This window comes from Phodopus roborovskii, unplaced genomic scaffold (genome assembly GCF_943737965.1).
Source record: "Phodopus roborovskii unplaced genomic scaffold, PHOROB, whole genome shotgun sequence".
In the NCBI taxonomy this organism is placed as follows: Eukaryota; Metazoa; Chordata; class Mammalia; order Rodentia; family Cricetidae; genus Phodopus; species Phodopus roborovskii.
The window spans coordinates 2,724,742-2,745,423 of record NW_026125295.1 but is presented as its reverse complement, the minus strand read 5'-3'; the positions used below and the strand labels follow the sequence as shown (position 1 = coordinate 2,745,423).

The window sequence follows — 20,682 nt, the reverse complement described above, 5'->3', positions numbered from 1 at the left end:
GTGCCGACTGTGGTCTCAGCAGGTCAGCCGTGGGTTCCTATTTGTGGTACTATGTTCACAGCTCAAAAATTTTAAGAGTCTGGAGAATTTCAAATTTTCACATTATGGATGCACTCATGTACATAAATTTGATAACACAGGTGAAATGGACAAATAACTCATTTGATGCAAAGTAACTCTAAAATACTGCTTAAGGAAATTCACTTACAACCCCTAAATTGCCCCAAATGTTCATGAACAAATGGATTTGCTTAGAATTCTTCCTATCATTTAAAGAATGAACAGGATTTGATGCCGAGATAAGTGTAACATCTTCCCAGTGACCCTGGGATCAAAAGGAGCCCTGCGGAGGGACAGACTCAGTGGGGAAGGGTGTTTGTTGCCAAGCTTGATCCATATGGTGACAGGAAAGAACCAACTCCCGCCCCTTCATGTATTAGCTTGCATGGTCTTCACATCCTGTAACTATTTCTCCACCCAGGGGCATCCCCTACTTCCTGCTAAACTCTGAACCCGACATTCTCCTCCGCCAGCTGGGTCCTGGCCTCATATTCTTCCCTTTCCTATTCAGCCCCAAAACCTCAGACATTACACTAGCTTCTTCCTCAGGGTGAACCTCAGTCGCTTTCAGTCCTGCCCCTTTTCCCCTCTGAAGGTTGGTGTGGATTTTCTATTTTCACAGTGGGGAAACTGTCCCACTTGGTTACTAAGTAACCTTGGCTGTGTAAACTACCCATTATTTTTGTAACCTTTATTACCACTTCCAAGAGTTGAATGAACTATGTATGACTTAGGTCAGGGTCTCGGCTGTCTACACTTTACAGTGTGTATTGTCTGTGCTAGGATAAAGGCATTGGGGTCCTCCTGTAACCCTACACGGGTTGAGAGCCACACTCAGGTCCTCTGAAAGAGCAGTATGTGCTTGTCACTACCCAGCCACCTCTCCAGCCCTGTACATTTCATAGGAACAAGAGCATCAAAACTGCTGGCTTTACTGATGAAGCCCCTCTCTACTCAAATGGTGAATTGGGTCACACAATTGCTGGTGTGTGTGTGTATAAACTTTGAAACATGTATTTCCTTGTTTCTGGTTAGAGTTAGCTGCTATGGCCTGGGAGCAGCAAACGCAGGAGCTTGCCAACTCCTCCCTGGACAAGGAAACAGCATCATGGTCTTATAGAAACCCCCAGACTAAGTGTTCCTGCGGTTCTGGATGTTGGGGTGGGGGTGGGGTAAACAACAGCAGGCTGTCGATTTGATGAAGTTTTGTAGATTCCGTTCATTACTAAAGGTGGCTGTCACCAGCACATGGCATGTGCTCTGCAGAGGCCATAACGCACCTGGCACATGGCACCACAGCAAGCAGTTACTCTGGGCACTCCTGGAGCCAGCTCTCTTGCTCTTATTAGCCGGAGCCTCGAACGGGGGTCCTCTGAAGGAACATCTTTCTCCCCTCCCCAGAGTTTGTCCCACTGTGAGCTCATCACGGATGAAGGGATCCTACACCTGAGCAGCAGCACGTGTGGGCACGAGAGGCTGCGGGTGCTGGAGCTGGACAACTGTCTCCTCGTCACGGACGCTGCGCTGGAGCACCTGGAGAACTGCCGTGGCTTAGAGCGGCTGGAGCTGTACGACTGCCAGCAGGTCACACGTGCAGGCATCAAGCGCATGCGGGTAGGTGTGAGTCGCTCAGCAACTCAGGGATACCCAGAAATCAACATCCAGGCTGTGGGAGCGCTCAGCAGGTAAAGGTGAAGGTGCTGTGCCAAGCCTGTCTGTCCTGAGTTCAACGCCAAGAATGCAAAGGAGACTAGAATCAATCCCCAAATGTTTTCTGACCTCCACACAACGTGATGTGGCATGCACTTCTAGTGCACACAATGCACTTAAAAAAAAAAAAAAATCAACATCCATTTCTCTAGTCTGTTGGGTTCATGCAGACTGGTCTGGTTACACAGCACTACCTTAGGCTTCTTCAAACATCTACTCTTGGGAGGTACAGGTTCCATGTAGTCTGGTGATTGGCACCTTTGCAAGCTTCCATCTAAGGAAAGCAACCAAAGGTCACTGACTGCGTTAAGTGCGTAGGGGCTGTTTACAAAAGCCACTGGACAGAAATGCTGCCGTTTGTCTTCAGAAGTTGCGGGGCTTTGGAGGTACAAGGGGATATAACAGGAGTTGTAGCTTACAGCATCCTAGCTTCCTGATATCAAGGTAGTCCATTTTAAATGATCTTTAGGTTTTCAAAGGTTATACAAGAGTCCTAACACCAGGGCAGACTATTCCCCCTTTTCCATCTCCTTCCAGGCTCAGCTTCCTCATGTCAAAGTCCATGCCTACTTTGCTCCAGTCACCCCTCCACCAGCAGTGGCAGGAAGTGGACATCGGCTGTGCAGGTGCTGTGTCATACTTTGACGGCAGCTGCTTAGGCCGAGGGCCCCATCCTCCCATTACACCAATCTGCACCACCATCAGCCAATCTCAACTCTGCATTGGGAAAGCATTACAGGTAAAAGACTTCAGCACTGACCGGAGTAACTGGTGGTACCGTGAACTCACCTTAACCTTGCTGGGATGCAAGCCACGCCAAGCCTGTGCAGAGCAAGAGCACACACTTAGGCCAGAGCCCTTCAGAGGTGGGTACCTACCCGGGCACGCGAGCCCCACCCAGTTTTGTCAGCATCTTACACACAGACCTTCAGTGTTAGCACAACCCAAGCAGAGCAAAGAGCCTGTGGTTTTCTACTCGATCCTTAAGCCAGTGGCCTACTTTAATTCAGGATTCCTACTGATTTGCAGGACTTTTCCACTTTGAAGACTAAACAGCACCTTTATCAACGTGACTGTACTGCAAGCTCAGAATGGCTGGTAGTTTCATATGTAGAAACGTGGGAAAAGGCATGTTAACACATTTCCTTAAGACACCAAAGAAATGACTCTAAGCTGGGTGGGGCAGGATCTTCACCTTTCTGTTTATGTCAACGGGTCATACCCAACTTTAGGGACCAAAAACTAAACAAAAGCAGCCTACTTTGCATTGCCCCACTGGAAATAAGCTCTGCCATATGCTACAGCATACAGTGCATTTTTGCTAAAGGAAAAAAAGCCAATTATGTCCACATTTTTCAAAAAATTTGGGGGAACCTTGAAGAAATCCAGAATTAAGTTATCTATAATGTAATCAAGTAAAAATAATGAAGGGGTGCATGAAGAATGGATGTATTTTTTTTTTCAAATTTACTCTGAATTTTTAGAGATCATGCCAGAACTATATTAAAGCTTCACACATGAAAAACTCAAATGATTAAAGTGTTGGCACCTTTTAAATTCTAACAACAGTGCTCACTGGGACTGGTCAGAGGCTTTACTGACGCGAGGCTTGAGCTGGCAAATGTGAGCTAAGCCCCTTCCCAAACGCAGGCATTTCTCTCTCGCCTGAACTGGGGCAGGGTCCCGGTCTTCTACTATTGTGGCTGCTGCCAGCTGTGCCGTCCACATTTCCCACCACCTTCAGTGAAGCCACACTGGGGTTAATGGTAGTTAGCAGAGATAAAGGATCTGTACACTGCCGTAGCTGCAGAGGGGAAGCAGATACACACACAGCCTGAGATTCCTTACAGTCAGGAGAATCCTTGTAAGCAGTAGCTACTGTGAGTTCAACTGCCTCTCAGTATGCTGCAGCATTCCCTGCTTTGAAGGCTTTGTGAGCATCACAGCAGCTATTACCTAAACTGGGGGTGGGCATGTACTAGACTTGCTCCCGGGATTCATGAACTCATTTCTATTAGTTACCAGAGACAACCACACAGTTTTTCTGCGCTAGAATACAGCCCATCATAGATGCTGGACTTGACGCTCAGTGACCATAAGTTCACTCGCAGTCTAGAAGAACCAGTCAGAAAGCCTGACTTGTCTTCTGTAAGTATGGTTGTAGAAATCGGTGAAAAAGAAGGGAGGTTAGGGACAGTCTACAGGGGTGGACCTCTTACAGCACATCCACTAAGGTTTCTAGGACACCCAGGGACGTCCTTGATTCCATGTGAACTACTGAGATGACAGTGGCACAACTTAGAGTTTTAAATGAGTGACACGTTTACAAAACAATCAGAAAACATTTATTAGACGGAGCTGTGCATCCTATTAACAAAGTAGCAAACTGCTGGTGCGTGGGTTCTGCGTCTCACTGAGACAGACTGGCAGTCTGTGCTGCTCAGCGCAGTTTCAGTCTGAGGGGCTTGTGAGTACTTTCACCCCACTTTTCTAACCCTGATACGGATTAGAAAATAGCACACAGCATTAAATGACATTTATTGTTCCACAAATCATAAGATCCAAAAAAGAAAGCTAAGAGACAAGCAAAACTCTAAAAACAAGTAGATAAATTCACTTCTTTCCAAATAAGTGACTGGTACAGAAAGCATGTGGTCACACAAAAGCAAAGGGAAGGACAGATGGGAATGTGCCCCTCTTAAAGGGCCCGCAGAGCTATGGCACTGCCAAGCCCAAGATGAAAATATCGAGACAGTTTAGAGTTTGTGGCAAATAATTAACCCCCATCATAACTAAAAACTAAAATGCAAGACGTTAACGCCTTCACTCACGGAAGCAGTCACTCCTACCCACCTGAACAAGGTCAGATAGACATCACAGCCAGCAGCCGAGCAAATGGGCGGAGATGCTACATAATTAAAATGGAAAAAACGCTTTGTAAAACTCAGACCTGCCACAGGCCTCACAAGAAGTTTGCTGTTGAATCCTGGAGAGATGGTGATGAGGGAGTAATTAATGGCAGTGGAGGAAGGGAAAGCCAAAGACCCCCCCCTTTGAGAGTGGTGTTCGAGCATGTGACCCTGAAGAGGCACGCCTGTCACAGAGCAGCAGCAGAGATGCGAACACCGTAACAGCCCCAACCGATCACCAGAGTGTACAGCCATGACTGAACTGAAACTCAGCATGTGAGGGGAGAGGAGGGGGTTATGGTACATTTTAGTGTCTTGTTGTGACATCTAGTGTTTCCATGGGTACTTTCATCTCATTCAAAACACCAAGTGAGAAGCTATCAACAATAATACTCTGTTTCCCCCGTTACATCACATCACCTAGTTCTAATGTTTAAACATGTTTAAAAACAGCCCGGCATGGCACAGGCACACACCTGGAGTTCCACTGCTTGGGAAGCTGGAGCAGGTGAGAAAAGGAAACCACGTGAGTTTAAAAGGCAAGGAGGTTTCACAAGGAGAAATCTGGGAACTCAAATGCTAAAAATGGAAGCAAAAGCCAAACACCCAGTCTTTGTACCTATTAGGGTTTACACTGACCTCACACCAAGGTACTGCTGCTAGTTTGCTCGTCTTCTCTGCTTGGCTTTTCCCTGGTCTGGCATGATCCTCTGAGAAGGTGCTCAGCCCCTTACCTGACCATGCTGCCGCGTCAGCACAGCTCCCCAAGGAGAGCACACCCTATCTCCTCCCCAGGTCAGCATTGAGGGTCAGGAAACAAACCCAAACTGGCACAGAAAGGTAAATGCCCACAGTTGAGTTTTACATTCATTTCAAACCGCATACAGTGTAAAAAGCTGGCAGAGACTCCTGGGAACTCTGTCCGCTGGTCCCTGGCTAGGGAAGTGGGCACTGTGTCCCCCATGGCCGGGAGCTGGTTGCACGTCGACTGATGGATGTGCTCACTCTCGAGGGTGCTGGGCTGCGGCAGTGGCAATGAGGAGACTTGTCTCTCCTACAGCTCGTTAGGAAGGTCATCTTGTGTTTTCAATATGAAACATTTCACAGTAAAATCCAATCCCAAGACTTCTTGGATTCAGTCTTCACACACTTTTAAGCATGACTTTATTTGGTACTGGATAGAGTTCAGTCTGTATAAGGTATCATTTCAAAATTATGTGAATACCATCATTATTTTCAGCTGCCAAAAAAAAAAAAAAATGAAGTTTTAAAAAGAGTAAATTTAAAAGCACGTTAAAGAGGGAAACGTGCAATCTGCTTCAGGGTTACAGCTTGATAAATCGCTAACTGCTTTGCTCTAGACCTGCTTCCCTCAGACAACTCTGTAGTCAGTCCCCCTTCCACAGCTCTGGCCCCAGCTTCTACACCTCTTGCTGCTCTACAGGGACCCTTGTGAGGACCGCAGCAGAGACCTTTGTATGTGGAAGGTAAGTAAACAGGCTTGCACTATGTGAGGGCAGACCAGAGAAAGCCCTGCACAAACAAAACGTGTGGGTTCTCCTGTAGACACACATCTTTCCTGGGAAACCGAACTCTCAGAGGCAGATACAGAGCAAGACTTTGCCTCAAAGTGGTGCGAGGCAGTGAAGGCACTCACAGAGACAGATGAAGAGGAAGCTAAGACTGGAGGGGTCCTGTGAAGACCAATGCCACAAACGGCCACTGGTTTCACAAGACACAGTATGCAATTAAGTTCAGGTTTCTGGGTTTTCTGGAATTTTGCAAGATAAAAGCTATCTGGTTCTGAAGTTAGAGGTGTCTAAGAAGTGAGCCAGCTCACTGCTGCATTCATCGGCAGGTAGCTTAATGGCCAGTGGCATGTATTCCAATCAGGTACAAAGCAAAACTGTAATTTCAAAACCCTTTGGGGCTGCCGCTTTGCGGAGTGACTACCAGGAAAGGGGGACGTTGAGACCTTGTCCTCTTCTTGGGGGGTGGGGAAGGGTGTCTAGGTTCTGCCTTCACAAATCCCTTCCCTCTCTAACTTTATAGCTCATTTGACCTGGGCTGGACCTCTCCCCACACTCTTGCCTAATTAGCTCTGTCTGGATCTCAGCCACTACCGATAAGTACCTCAAGCCCAAGGGACCCAAGGTACCTCAGAATGATACAATTAGCTGCCTGCTTGACACACCAAGTTGTTTTGAATCAACCTTAACCTTTTTGATGAGGTGGCAACCTGCCTTGGCAGTTACAACTACTCCCTCATCAAACAGGGAGCCCAATGAGTGGGCCCTGTCCATACACTCCATAGCCTCGGCCTGGATGGACTGCCTACCTGCAGTTTTGTTATCTTGTTATCTCTCTCCACAGTTGTAGTAGAAGAAAAGACCCAATCCCCTTATTCCTTTGTTTAAACCACTTCACTGACTTCCCATCCCAACCCATCTGAAATAAGATCCAGCCCTCCCTGTGTGCCAGGGCCTGCTCTCCCCAACCCCGCTCTGCTCCCCGTCGCCCTACATGGCAGCAGCATGCCTTTCTTCCAGGGTTCACAGAGGCCAAGTGCATGCTTCTGCAGAGCCCCATGCTGCCTTTGGGCTAGTCCTGTGGCCAGCTCATTTTTCAAATCACCTCCTTAGAAAAGTCTTCTGCAACAGCTCCATGCCTCCTCCCCCAGGAGCCCCACGCTTCACACTGGTCAGTTTCTGTGCCTGTGGCCAATTCTGACTTCTCCCACTACCCTTGTTCATTCAGGGACTAGCACTAACAGTCAGTCTTGGATACATAGCCAGTCATCTAGAAAAACCAACCATTTCTACATCTATTAGATAGTTTCTATAAAAAACACTTCATCTTTTTCTTTCAAGAATATTCACATACAGCTAGGTGGTAGTGGCATATGCCTTTAATCCCAGCACTCTGGAGGCAGAGGGGGCCAGCCTGGTCTTCAGAGCTAGTTCCATGACAGCCAGGGATACACAGAGAAACCCTGTCTGCAATAAATACATGAGAGCTGCTATCAGGCACACAGTCCTTCATGACAACATTCTGAAGTGCACGAACATGGACAGTACCTTTCACTGTGGAGAATAAAAAACAACTCTCGTCTTGGAAGTTCTGAACCATCTAGAAGGATAAAGCAGACGTGTAAGTGTATGAGATCCACCTGTCCTTAACTAGCCATAAATGGTTCAATCCAGACTACAACATAATCTTCCTTACACAGATTACAGGACCCAGGTAACTCGTGGTGGCAGACAAGATGGTAAAGTCTACACCTGACACACACACACATGCTGTACCAGGTCCTACAGACATCTACTTCAAAATTGTGCAGACTGTTTCCCTACTATTATCTCTCTTCAGAGAACATAGCTTGAGCAAGGAAGCAGGCTGTACTTGTAATATCACATGTTTTTAAAAGATTGCTCTTCCAATAATGTGTAAAAGGAGAACACATCTAAGGCCTCACCTCACAGGAAGGACCGAAGACTAACACTAACCTTAGAGCCCCAGAAAGATCCGTTTCAACAAAAAGGTCGAGGAAGCAGACTGAGCTTCCCCGACTCTTCTCCACTAAGATGCTGTAATTCCTGATTATAAACCCATACATTTTGATCCCACCTCTTTAAAAATTGACTATCAATACTTACAAAGAAGTCAGCAGCGTTTCTTACAGTTCCAACAATACATGTGAGTGCCACTGTGGCAGAAAGAATGACTACTATTTGATTTACCTGGTCACTAACAAGAATGTGGATACCAGTGGGGCCCTGTCTGTAAACTTGGTTAATTTGGTGGAAAGGAATATTAAACACTGAAGCAAGTTTTCGAGCAACTTCTGAGGCAACCATTTCTTCCAAGTAGATTGCATGATAAACTGAAAGAAAGAAAAGTAGCACTTTAATAATAATGTTTGATCTGTTTGATCTGCTCTATACAGTCCATCTTTTCAAAGTGCCTAAGAAATCTCAGAAATAGGGACAAGGTAATGTTTCTTTGCCTCCTTAAGATTTCTACCCACAGCCAGGTGGTGGTGACGCATTTGGGAGGCAGAGGCAGGCAGATCTCTGTGAGTTCGAGACCAGCCTGGTCTACAAGAACTACTTCCAGGACAGCCTCCAAAGCCACAGAAAAACCCTGTCTCTAAAAAAGATCTCTACCCACTTATTTGAAGAACATTATTTATGGTCATGTATAATAAACACTAATGCTTTATAAAAACAATGTGACTTCATATTTTTCTGCAACAAACGAAGTCTCATATATTGAGGGTTTAAAAAAAACATTGGCTGGGTATGGTGGGGCACTCCTTTAATTCCAGTGCCTGGGAGGCAAGAGGATTTCTGAGTTCGAGGCCAGCCTGGTCCACAGAGGGAGCCAGACAGCCAGGGCTACACAGAAAAACCCTGTATAAGGAGAGGAAGGAAAAAAAAAAAAAAAAAAAAAAAAAAAAAAACCACTGGGGATCAGAGTAATGAAACTTAACTTAATAAAGGATTGGGGCAAAGGATGAAAAAATATGTGCATGAGCTACATTTGTCATGTGCAGACACAATGGGAGGAGTCTGCTATATAAATTATGTCACAAGCAAGCTGGGGTTCTGTTATTAAAAAGAACTCTTAATAGGAGTTTGAACCAGTAATTCTCCAACAACAGATTTAAGAGTAAAAATCTGTGTCACCTCCTAGATACACACCAAATTAAAAGTAAGGAGTCAGACAATGAAGTCTGGTTAGACTGTTCTTTCTGTCCATGACTTGAACTCAGCAGCACTTACATCTGGGTGAGTGTCACTCAAGGGATACAGCTCAACCACTGACTCAAGCCAGACATGGATCTGCAATAGGGAAACTGAAAAGTCAGCTTCCCAAATGAGCAGCTGCATGTACAGGAACATTCACGAATCACACACACCCAAAACTAAAGGCAACTCCGAAAGACTACCCTATCAAAATTTGGGAACTAGTTCCTGCCAGTTGGATCTTTTAATATAGTAGAAGCAACTATGTATGGTGTTCTGCCTGCATGTATTCCCGCAGGCCAGAAGGTGGCGGATCTCATTATATATAGATGGTTGTGGGCCACCATATGGTTGCCGGGAATTGAACTCAGGACCTCTGGAAGAGCTGCCAGTGCTCTTAACCACTCAGCCATCCCTCCAGCCCAGAGCAAAGGTGTTGTTCACCTGCTGTGATGGCAGAGGAGTTCAGGGCAGAAAAGCCCTTGTATCTGGAGTTTTACTTGAGCTCACGAAGAATGTGTGAATGGCCAAGGGCAAGGTGGCTGGTGCCTCGGCCTATCCCCACCCCCACGCTCATCTCTGAGGACACACATGCCATAACACCATACTCCTGGGGAAGATGGGAATGGTGCAGTGATACAGGGGGCTCCTTTGAGAATGTTTCCCCTCTTCCTGGGGTTGAATGACACATCTGGGTCTACACTGGGGGAAGACTCACCTTTGCCCACGCCTGATGAGGGCCCCTCCCCGTATCTGATCAGTGAGACGGGGGAAGAAGAAACACGCTCTGCTTTCCCCAGCATCATTCAGAAAGGTCTCAAACGGGTCAGGTTATTGTATTGCTTCCTGGGTATTTCAGGCATAAAGCCATATGAGAAGTACAGCAGGCACACACAGCTGAGGACTAAGGAAGGTTTGCGTTCTCTCCTTTCGCAAGGACTCAGCCCTGTGGCTGCTGCTCTAAGCCTGCGGCAGCAGCTCCACCACCCTGCGTGAACCCGGCTGACAGTCCCAGCAAGGACAGAGGCCGGAAGCCCTCAGTACCCACCGCAGGGGGTCCCACCGCCACTCTCGCCTGCAGCTTGGGGCCCTTGCGGCACACTGCTAGTCGGCTGCTCCTGGCAGACATAGATGGTTAAGCGGGGCCTAACCGACCTGTAATCAGAAGATGCCATCAATAAGACGATGAGCGCAAGTGGCCTCAGCACATGCACAGTCAGCAACTACAGGAATCTAAAGTCTGTTTTTCCTTATGAGAACTTTACAGTGTTATTTCATTATGCAAAATAATTTTCTAATAAAAATATAAAAGCCACACACCTCACACCAACTACCACAGGTCCAGACTCTAAAACCATTGAGATGGTCTGTCAGATGCTGGTAAATTTAAGTTTCAAGATTGATTAAGCAATTTGAAATCAGTAAGGCTCGAGTTTACTGAACTCTCACCACACAAGTCTAGAGACAGTAATGGCAGGCAGTAGGTCTCAAAGCCAGCACAGTCACAGTTCTAGCATTCTAATCGGACAGTTACAAGTTCACATTTAATAACTGCTTAACAATAATCATGACCTTGAAAACCATAGATTCTGTAGAGCTCACCTAAATTAGAAGTTTTGTTTTCTTGGCAACAAACCCAGTCGTCTTCAAGAAATCAGTCCTGCCCATGTGCATTGCTACCAGTCTTAGTCTACCTCTGCCCTCATCAGTGCCTGCCCTGAAGGTGTACACAAAACAGTCTTCTCGTGAGCACGATGCTGCCGATGCTCGGTGGCGCACACAGGCACACGCCAACCTAGCGTGGAAACACATTCTGCCCACCAAATCCCCCAACGCAGAGAAAGGTCCATTCTCATTTCTCACAGAACAGTCTATAGTATTTTACCTTGACTTCAGGGAATTATAGAGCCGAATTCCATCGGCTGCACCACAGATCTGAACTAAATCCTCCTTTGTCAGCTTTAATAAATCGGCACCTGGAAAACAGCAGAGACCCTCCAGTAAGCAGGGGACGACACAGCAGGTGCTTCACGGGGCTGTCTTCACACGGCTCTGTCCTAATCAGCGACGGTGTCCTGAATTAAAAACACCCATATCTGTCCCTCAGCGCAACAACGTGCTATGGTACCAAGGTGCCTAAAGGCCTGTGTGTTCACAATAACAAGACTCCCACACTGCCTTCCTTTCCTTGTGGCCGGGCTGTGGCTAACCATGTTTCTCACCCAACCCTGAAACACCCCCTCACCCCCAGACCTGCACCTTTCTCCTTTTTTATAAAACACATATGGAACTGTAGCATCTGGGGAACTTGCCCAAAGCCACCAATGAGTGGGAAGCAAAGTACAGACCAGGCCTCATTACAGCAGTCAAGTCAAGACTCTGTTCCTGCTCCATCCCCACAGCCAGTTCTAACAGGAAAGCAAGCACAGTAGAGAATCGCTCTGTTACTTACGGTCTCTTCCTTAAGTACTTGGCCTTAAAAGCAACAAAAGGGCCAATGTGTAAGGGAGACGTGGATACAAGACTGAGCAAGCACTGGGCAACAGCTAACTTGGGGTGGTCACAGGAAGTCCTTCATGTACTCCATACCTTTTATTGTGTTTGGATATAGCCATAAAATCTTGTTTTTAACTCTTTTAGTATCAGTCAAGACCCATACTTTCAGAACGGAGGCATGACTTCCTATAATAAATACCTACTCCCATAGGTAACAAGATAATGGGGTTGTCTTTATGTTACATAGGCTCAAAATGGTGAGCCTGACAGATTCCTAGCTTGTAAAAAGAATGAAGTTCAGAACCTAACTCCCACGGTGTGAGCCACTGTGAAGTTGCTCTTGGAAAGAAATAGCAGATAAAATTCTCCCATCTACTGGGGTCATTATACACAGCTCTGAGGCAGGGCTCCTGGTTGTGACAACTGTAACCCAGGAGGAGAAAGGGAGAGGGGGAGTATCACAGCTTTCTGACTGCACAGTCTCACTGTCCTCTCCATTCTCTAGTGCTGTGGCTCAGATGACACAGCTCTGCATGTGTCATGCAGCTTTGCATGAACCAAAGGAGGCCCAGGTTAAGGAGGAAGCAGAGTGCAAACCCCATGACCGCTGCACAGGGAAAAACCTTGCAGCTCCACACAACACACATGGTTCTGCATACCACGCAGGCTCCAGCTGCCACACGGTTTTCTATGGGCTGTGCTTTTCATCCACTTTTCCTAAGGGTTCATGAAATCCTTTCCCCTCATCTTGAATTCTGTGATTTTTAGTTTTCAACACATGAAAGGCTTTATTTAATCATATAAATACGTGGATCACAGCTAGCAAATTACTTCCATGTAGTATTTTAATTTCAGAGTCCTAAGAGCTACATGAGGAATGACTGCCCAATGCACAAACAATACAATAGAAACCCACTGTTTCCTTCAGCTGGGTATAGGCACACGTATGTCTGCCCTCATCAAACTGTTTCAGTGGCCCCACACACAGGGAAAGGGATGTTAGCTGCTGCATCTCAACGGCCCAGCACTTCTCAGGACGTTTGGCCAGGACACATTAGCAAATGGGCTCTGGGGAAAGGAAGAAGGGCCACACGCATTTTGAAGACTGCCCTTGCCTCTTGCATGCTCTCCACACAACCATACTACCTGGGGCAGTGCTGCTTGACACCTAAAGTCCCAACAGGGTGTTCCCTTAGATGCCTGTGCAGAAAAACGCATAGACAGCCACACTTGAGCAAAGCCAAACAAATGAGATACCAGTCTAGGTGAAATGGCTAAAACCACAGGACACAGGGCAGCCTTGTGGGACCTGAGATCATAGGCCAAGGAAGAAAAGGCTAGCTTCAAGGAGCCATTTGTATAGGGTTTCATTTGTTTAACGTTCTCAGAGTGATCAAATCATAGGCAGGACAGCTCAATGTGTGGAAAAGGTATGTGTGAGGATAGGGCAAAGAATGGTCTTAGAACAGGGCAATAGGCAGAGAGAACCCCTGGGTAGAGACATCCTACATCTACTCTTCTCTGCAGCAGTGGCTGCAGGGACCTACACTCACAGCACAGTGACAGATCCTGGTTGGAATACTATAGTTTTATGAGACACCGAGAGAATGTGTGCTGGATCATCTCCAAACTGGCTTTACAATTTACCATAAAACAAAGTTTTATGGGGCTGGAGAGACAGCTCACCAGTTAAGAGCACCTGCTGCTCCTGTAGCAGACCAGAGTTCGGGCTCTAACACCCATGGTGGGGTACTCACAACCACTAACTCCAGCTTCTGGGGCTCTGATACTTCTGGCTTCTGTGGACACCTGCACTCACGTGCATATACAGACATAAGCACACACTTACACACACAACTTTAAAGTTATAAAAATAAATAGAATGAAAGTATTTCATAGAACTAAATACATCTGCAATGAGTGGACTAGAGCAATGTTAATTTCCTTGTTTGGGAGGAATTTAACAAGGAGTCACAACTGAAGAAAACTGGGAGATAAATTCTTAGTTAATAAAAACACAAAAACATACAAATAAAATACTCTCCTGCATGCACACATATATACATACCTGAAAAATTAGAGAACAGTCTTGTATATGAAGAGAACCTGTTTTTGAGCAGCCACTGCTGTGTTTCCTGGGTTGTAGCTGAAGGCTGAATTTGCTATTAATGAAGAAAAAAAAAGTGACCATAGATAAAACCATTTAAGTTTAAAAACAAAAAACAAAACAAGTAACAAAACCCAAGTCACTGGCATGTCAATAAGAATGTTTAAAAGCAAAACTCAAAGGGCGTTAATAAAATCTGAAGTCATAACACAGCTGAAACTGAGCAACCCATACCACATGGTCAGAATCTTTAAAATGTAGGACGGTAACAGTACTTAATGCTTTCAGGGAAAGATACTTACTTCCCCAGATGCTTGAGCAACTCCGTCTCCCTGGTGATTTGGGGATGAAGAATTGCTGGAGAAAGGAAAAGGAACAGTTTTAAACTATGGAGTTAAAGGTTTCTGCACAGGTAATTTGGAATGGGACAGCTCTGTGGAAAGAGCTGTGTGAGCTTGTAACAAGAACGCAGCACATGGGGAGAGCATAGAGGTTGTGATGACGACATAACAATAGCACCAGCACGCATGAGTTAGTCCCCGTGAAAAATGTTCCCGCAGCCTTTGTATGGGTGCCAGGAAAATGGGGAAGGTATGCATTCATTTTAGCTAGGAAAACATGTAAAAATAACCGTAAAACACTAGTAAAATAGGCTATAAGAAACAGCGATCTTAACTAAATATACAAACCCTCCTCTTTAATTACTATATACATTCATGAGAAATGAAGTGAGACAAACGTGCCACAATGCTTGAGTCTTAAGGTATAAAGAAAACTGCAAATAAATTTCTTTCTCAGCACCAGACCTTATATTATTCTCCATCCACCAGAACCTGAACCCCTTCCAACAGGAATTTGTCTGGTCATCTAAATATCTTAGCACCTAGAACCATGCTGGGAGTAGAGTGGGCACTCAGGAAACGAAGGCATACAACTCAAAGCTCATCTCTTAAGATCACAGCCATTTCCTAACACACACAGACAGGAAACACAAGAGACTGCTTGGATGCTACACACTGGCTCTCTGATGCCCCTGGTCAGTGATAATTTTTCTATTTATTTTGTTGTTGTTGTTTGTTCTTGTTTTGACAGGGTTTGTTGGTATAGTCCTAGCTATCCTAGAATTCATTTTGTAGACCAAGCTGGCCTTAACTCAGAGATCTTCCTGCCTCTGCCTCCTGAGTGCTGGGATTAAAGGTGTTTGCCACCACACCTGGCATGAATTTTTCTACTTGTTGACAAAACCAATACATGAAAACAGGCTCCTGATCAGTTTTTCCATCTCCACAGAGAAAAAGGATTTTGTAGTTTTTCTTAACAGACCTTGTAAACAAGACTAGACTATATAAAGAGAACTTTTCCCTGCCATCTCAAGCTTTTATAATTTTTCTGTCTAACAAGAAACTTCCTAAAAGCAAGAACTTCTGAACTACTGCCCTCAGCAAGGCTGCAGGAGCTGAAGGCTTACAGAGGCCTCAAGCCTATGCAGCTCTTAGCTGTGAAAGCCTGATAACACATTCAAGAAAATCCAGACAGCCTGATTCAAAAGTCACCATAGTCATAAGGAAATCCAAGGTCTTTCCTTTAGTCTTAAATACTCAAGTAAAACTACATTAGCTGAGAGGGTAAGAAACAGTCAGAAGAAGGAAGGAAGGAAGGAAGGAAGGAAGGAAGGAAGGAAGGAAGGAAGGAAGGAAGGAAGGCTAAAACGCCTATGTCACATGGTAAACTTAAAGTCCAGTGTACTTTGTATTCACATCAGGGCTCACATCAACCACTCGTCCTTGACTATGCACCCTGTTAGTGCATTCTTAAATCTCTCAAAGACAACATCTTGGCTCTATCTTAAAAACTCCCTTCCCCTCTTTTCAGACAGTCTTGTTACATAGCCCCCAAGCTGGCCTCCATCTTCCTGTTTCAGTTTCTGCAGAAATCGCCCCTCCAGACTGTTCAGTTGTCAAAGTGAGACACAGGACGAGGTGTACAAGGACTGTCAGGGGAAGACGCATGCCTAGGACACACTGTTTCCTTGTACTAGGCACACCTGACACACAGACACACATAAATGAGGAGACTGCATGGATAGGGACTTGTAGGTGCAAGCACACGGCCACACAGACCAGATACCTGTCTGGGACACTGCAGGTGCTCTGTTGTGAGGAGGTGAAGGTGGGCGCTGGGGAAGGGCTGTTATTCACATAGGCTGTGGGGGTGTCAGGCCACGGAGAACACTAAGGACAGAAACAGAGATGAGTTAACAACTTGCTTCTTCAATGCGTCATCTGGTTTCTAACTGACCCAATGCAAACTTAAAAAGCACAAGATACCTGGTGCCTACCAGACATGTGTCAAATTCACCCTGTGCAGCAAAAGACATTACTTATAACCTGAGTGGTGATAGCAGCCAAATTTATAAAGACACTTTAAATATATATGTATATTTGCTTTCTAAAAGCGCGCACACACACACACACATTTCCAGCATCATCTGTCAGGTGCTCCAACAGACACATCTGAAGGTTTAAAAACAGCAGACAAGAAGGGATTCACAAGCAACATCTGACATTACACAGTGATCTGGGTGTGGCCAGGTCCTGTTTATTGCTCATATGCTTGCCCAGGGAGCAGCCTCATCAGTATCCCCTTGTTATCTTGATATAAATAAGACTTACTGAACAGGCTAGCAGGCAAGCAACCAACTGTTTGTGTATGCTGCCAGATATGTATCTGTTTTCTAAAAGGGATATGGTGAACTGAGTGTCTCTCAACCTTAGGCAAAGGTACAGAAACTAGCCAACTAAATAATAATCCAAGGTCCAGGGCATGCCAAGCAGGCCACAGTGGTCAGGTAGAAACCTTCCCTTCTGAGCTTCACAGATGCCTGCCTGACACTGGGTATTCTTTCTACAACTGTTCTGTGGAGGTTGTCAGTTTCAAGGGTTCCCTTTATTATCAGCCAGCTCCCATTTGAGAAAAGACAGGCATGACACCCAACCTCAGCACTGGGGTTTAAGACTCTCTAGGGCCAAGTAAATGAGAATAAAATAGCTGCTTCTGAAGGATGCTATTCTAAGGACTGAAAGAGTTTTCCTCTAAATAATGTGACCTTCAGGTCTTTGCTCTATTTACTACAGGGACGATGATTACCTGGCAGATACTAAATCACCTACAAAGATCACTGGTATATTTGTAGAGGGTTCAAAAGGAATGTTGATTCTTGAATGATACTATCAAATTTTATCTAACAAATTTTCTCATACCTATTTTTAAAAAACTGAGCTGGGCATGGTGGCACATACCTATAATCTAAGGACCTGAGGATGTTCCAGGTCAGCTTAGTCTCCCCCATCCAAAAAAAAAAAAAAAGGATCTAAAGAGTAATTGTTTTCTTTATTCAAGATGCATTTACAAAGAAATTCTATTTTATTTATTAACTGTTCTTCAAAATTTGTATAACTGACTGTCATGTGGTAATGTTGCAGCTCTTTAATCCCAGCACTTGGGAGGCAGAGGAAGGCTGATCTGATTTCCAGGCCAGACTGGTCTATAAAATAAGTTCTATAACAGCTAGGGCTACACAACGAAACCTGTGTTTAAAAATCCAAAACAAACAAAACATGTATTAACTGTTTTTAATAAATTGGTCCTAATGAGTTTTTCTTTTTAAAATGTATGTATGTATGTATGTATGTATGTATGTATGTATGTGCATTGCACATCTACCATGGCATGTATGTGGTAATCAGAGGACACTCTAGAGAGTTTGTTCTTTCCTTCTACCATTTGAGTGTTGGAGATCAAACTTAGGTTGTTGGGCTTGGCAGCAGACATACCAATTTTAATTTCCCACCCAAGCTTAATCTACAGTCATAAGAAATTTTAAAAATTCAATTTCAAGCGAGGCATGGTAGCACATGTCTAATCCAGGCTTGAGAGGTGGTGGCAAGGAGATCAAAAGTTTAAGGCCAACATCAGCTACATGAGACCCTAACTTAAAAACAAAACAAAATTAAAAACAACGAAACTCTTTCTTCCACATTTATAAAAATCTATTGTATCCAGGAGTGGTGGCTCATGCCTGGACTCCAGAATTCAGGAGGCTGACTAAGGAAGATGGCCATGAGTTCAAGGACAACCTGGACTAAAGAATAAAACTCAAAAACCCAGAAACTATGTTGTAAAGAGCTGGAAATACTGGGCTGGAGAGACGGCTCAGTGGTTAAGAGAATTTGTTTTTCCAGAGGACTTAGCTTTGGTTCCCAGGGCCCACATGGCCACTTACAACTGTCTGTAACTCCAGTTCCAGAGGATCCAACTCCCTCTTCTGGCTTCCTAGGCATTACACACATGTGGTACACAGACATGTATGCAGGCAAAATGCTCATGCACATAAAATAAAAATAAAATTTTGAAAAATTGAGGTTATCATGAGAAGACTTCCAGGCATAAGGGTATAATCACATTAAGGTAAGATTTAAAAGGAGCAGAATACACAGGTAAGCCAAGAGAGAAGATGGAAGTAAAATTCAGCACTAAACAGAAAAATCTGAAATGTCTGGGATACTTGGGTTCTATAGCCCACTCCCTCCAGATTCCTAATAGTTTTGTTTTAAAAGATTTATTTAGTATGTACCTGCAGACCAGAAGAGGGCACCAGATCTCTTTATAAATGGTTGTGAGGCAGCATGTGGTTGCTGGGAATTGAACTCAGAACCTCTAGAAGAGGAGCCAGTGCTCTTAATCTCTGAGTCATCTCTCCAGTCCAATAGTTTTAAATTTGTTTTTCGAGACAGGGTTTCTCTGTGTAGCCCTGATTGTCCTCGATCTCATAGATTTAAGTTTTAATAGATTTAATTTAAGACTTTAAATACAAATATTCATCATGCCATGAAATACTTCCCTTGCAACTGTTCAAATTCACAAGGAAACTTTTAGATGCCAGTTTGAAAATAATCAAGGGAAAAATCATCTTGTTCAAATTCTTAGCAACGTGTTAAGATCACTAATATGAAGCAAAGAGCTTGAACTGAGACCTCTGTAGGCAGGGAACACCTGTGTCTTAGCAGCTACCAAACAGCATAGGTAGGGAAAGAAATCCCCAGCATCCCTCATATCCGATCCCTCAAAAAAGAAAAGTCACTGCAGACACTGTTCCTACCGCCTTTCAAAGGAAAACTGCCTATAGTGAGATAGTCCTTCTGTGGCACTGGCCACGCCCATTGGGGGGTGGAGCCATGGGCGGAAGCAACCTGTGGAAGGTCAGAGGAAGAGCCGGTCCTGGCGGGACTCGGACAGGTGAGCATCTGGTGGAACTTGCTGGTGTTCATCAGTCTAGGTTGTAAGTTATTTCTCCCTGAATAAATACCTATTTGGCCTATTTGTTTATACTGATCCTTATTTAACAGCAATAACTGCCTGTCTGATCAACTCTAGCAGTGACCTTACTACACATTACATTCCATATGAAAATACCTGTTGTTTAAGAGTAGAGCCTGTTTTGTTTTACTAAGTATCACTTTTTCCTCAGTTCACACGTTGTGAAGAGCCCATGCCTGTAACAGTACATCTAACTAAGGGATCATGGCTGTTTGTCCCTCCACTACAAGCAAGAGTTTCCTGTTACACTCTTCTCCTAATAAAATAAATATCACAATATAACCAAACATACAAGTCTGAATAACTCTTAATATTCAACACAACATGTCCCCAAATTTACCTTGGTAATCCCTGCCAGCTCTATGAGGAAACAGAGCTATCCCCAAACTTCATGTTGGAGTGGCACAGTGCAGACAGCACGTTTACTCACCATACACCCATCTATTTCACTTTCACAACGTAGCTGCGTTTACTATTATCACAAGGAGAGTTTTTAATCTGGGGCTCTGCTTGCTTTGTGGGACTGGAGAGCAAACCCAAGATCACTATGTGTGCTGGGCAAGCACACACCACTATCGGGTACCACAGCCCAGGGAGCTGTTAAATGCAAGCTGCAGCACAGTGCTGATGTTCCTGTTCCAGTGTTCTGCAAATGTAGTGCTTTCCCACCAAGATTAAAGAATGAAGACCCACTGTCAGCAGCAAACTGTGGCAATCAGGAGTGAGCCAAAGATCAACAGAAACACAAAGGATTTATCTGGCATTATCTCCTGGGAACTAGCAGGAGTGACAATTCAGAATGGGACCCTGTCTTCCAGCATGTTTTAGGTTTTATCAAAACTTCTGGATACACATCCTTTTAACTGAAAGCCCAAAACTGCAGGAAAGGTTGCTCCCCCACCCCCTTTAAAGACGAAGTGATGCAGTTATGTTCTTGGTTAAGGGAGTCATGATCTGGCCCCTGCATTTTGAAAACAGGTTTCCAGACTGCAGTCTAAGCAACTGTAGAAGCATCAAACCCAAACCAAACACAGCCAGGGTGGCAGGCGGCACACATAAGAAGATGTGAAATCCCAGGTGTGAACTGCTGACGTTTTGCATGTTTTACACTTAAGAATTCACTACTGACTTCCTCATTTTTGGGTTAGTTCTGGCTAAAACAGATTTACCTATCAATCACACCAGAACCAACTTCTTTAAATGAGCTACATGGTTTATAAGGCAAGTGACTTAAGCTCCCAAGATCCCCTCAAAAAAAAAAAAAAAAAAAAAAAAA

The 20,682-nt window shown here is 44.8% G+C and overlaps 2 protein-coding genes across 9 annotated transcripts in view; one reads left to right on the top strand and one right to left on the bottom strand.

Annotated features, from left to right (window-relative positions):
- The window catches only part of Fbxl2 (F-box and leucine rich repeat protein 2), a 39,256-nt gene extending 36,788 nt beyond the window's left edge, over window positions 1-2,468 (top strand). For both annotated transcript variants that reach the window (XM_051201847.1, XM_051201854.1), the window contains 2 exons: window positions 1,462-1,674; window positions 2,308-2,468. In XM_051201847.1, the coding sequence (XP_051057804.1) occupies window positions 1,462-1,674; window positions 2,308-2,415 (321 nt within the window). In that variant the 3' untranslated portion in view covers window positions 2,416-2,468. The remainder of the gene's footprint in view (window positions 1-1,461; window positions 1,675-2,307) is intronic.
- Window positions 2,469-4,092: 1,624 nt separating this feature from the next.
- The window catches only part of Ubp1 (upstream binding protein 1), a 50,041-nt gene continuing 33,451 nt past the window's right edge, over window positions 4,093-20,682 (bottom strand). For 3 of the 7 annotated variants that reach the window (XM_051201803.1, XM_051201795.1, XM_051201809.1), the window contains 8 exons: window positions 16,158-16,261; window positions 14,333-14,387; window positions 13,992-14,085; window positions 11,313-11,403; window positions 10,476-10,582; window positions 8,420-8,562; window positions 7,757-7,808; window positions 4,093-5,919 (listed from right to left, as the gene is read on the bottom strand). In XM_051201803.1, coding sequence (XP_051057760.1) covers window positions 5,882-5,919; window positions 7,757-7,808; window positions 8,420-8,562; window positions 10,476-10,582; window positions 11,313-11,403; window positions 13,992-14,085; window positions 14,333-14,387; window positions 16,158-16,261 — 684 coding nt within the window. In that variant the 3' untranslated portion in view covers window positions 4,093-5,881. Of the gene's footprint in view, window positions 5,920-7,756; window positions 7,809-8,419; window positions 8,563-10,475; window positions 10,583-10,884; window positions 11,223-11,312; window positions 11,404-13,991; window positions 14,086-14,332; window positions 14,388-16,157; window positions 16,262-20,682 lie in introns of those variants that run through there. The other 4 variants (XM_051201822.1, XM_051201835.1, XM_051201819.1 and 1 more) reach the window with 4 other exon arrangements.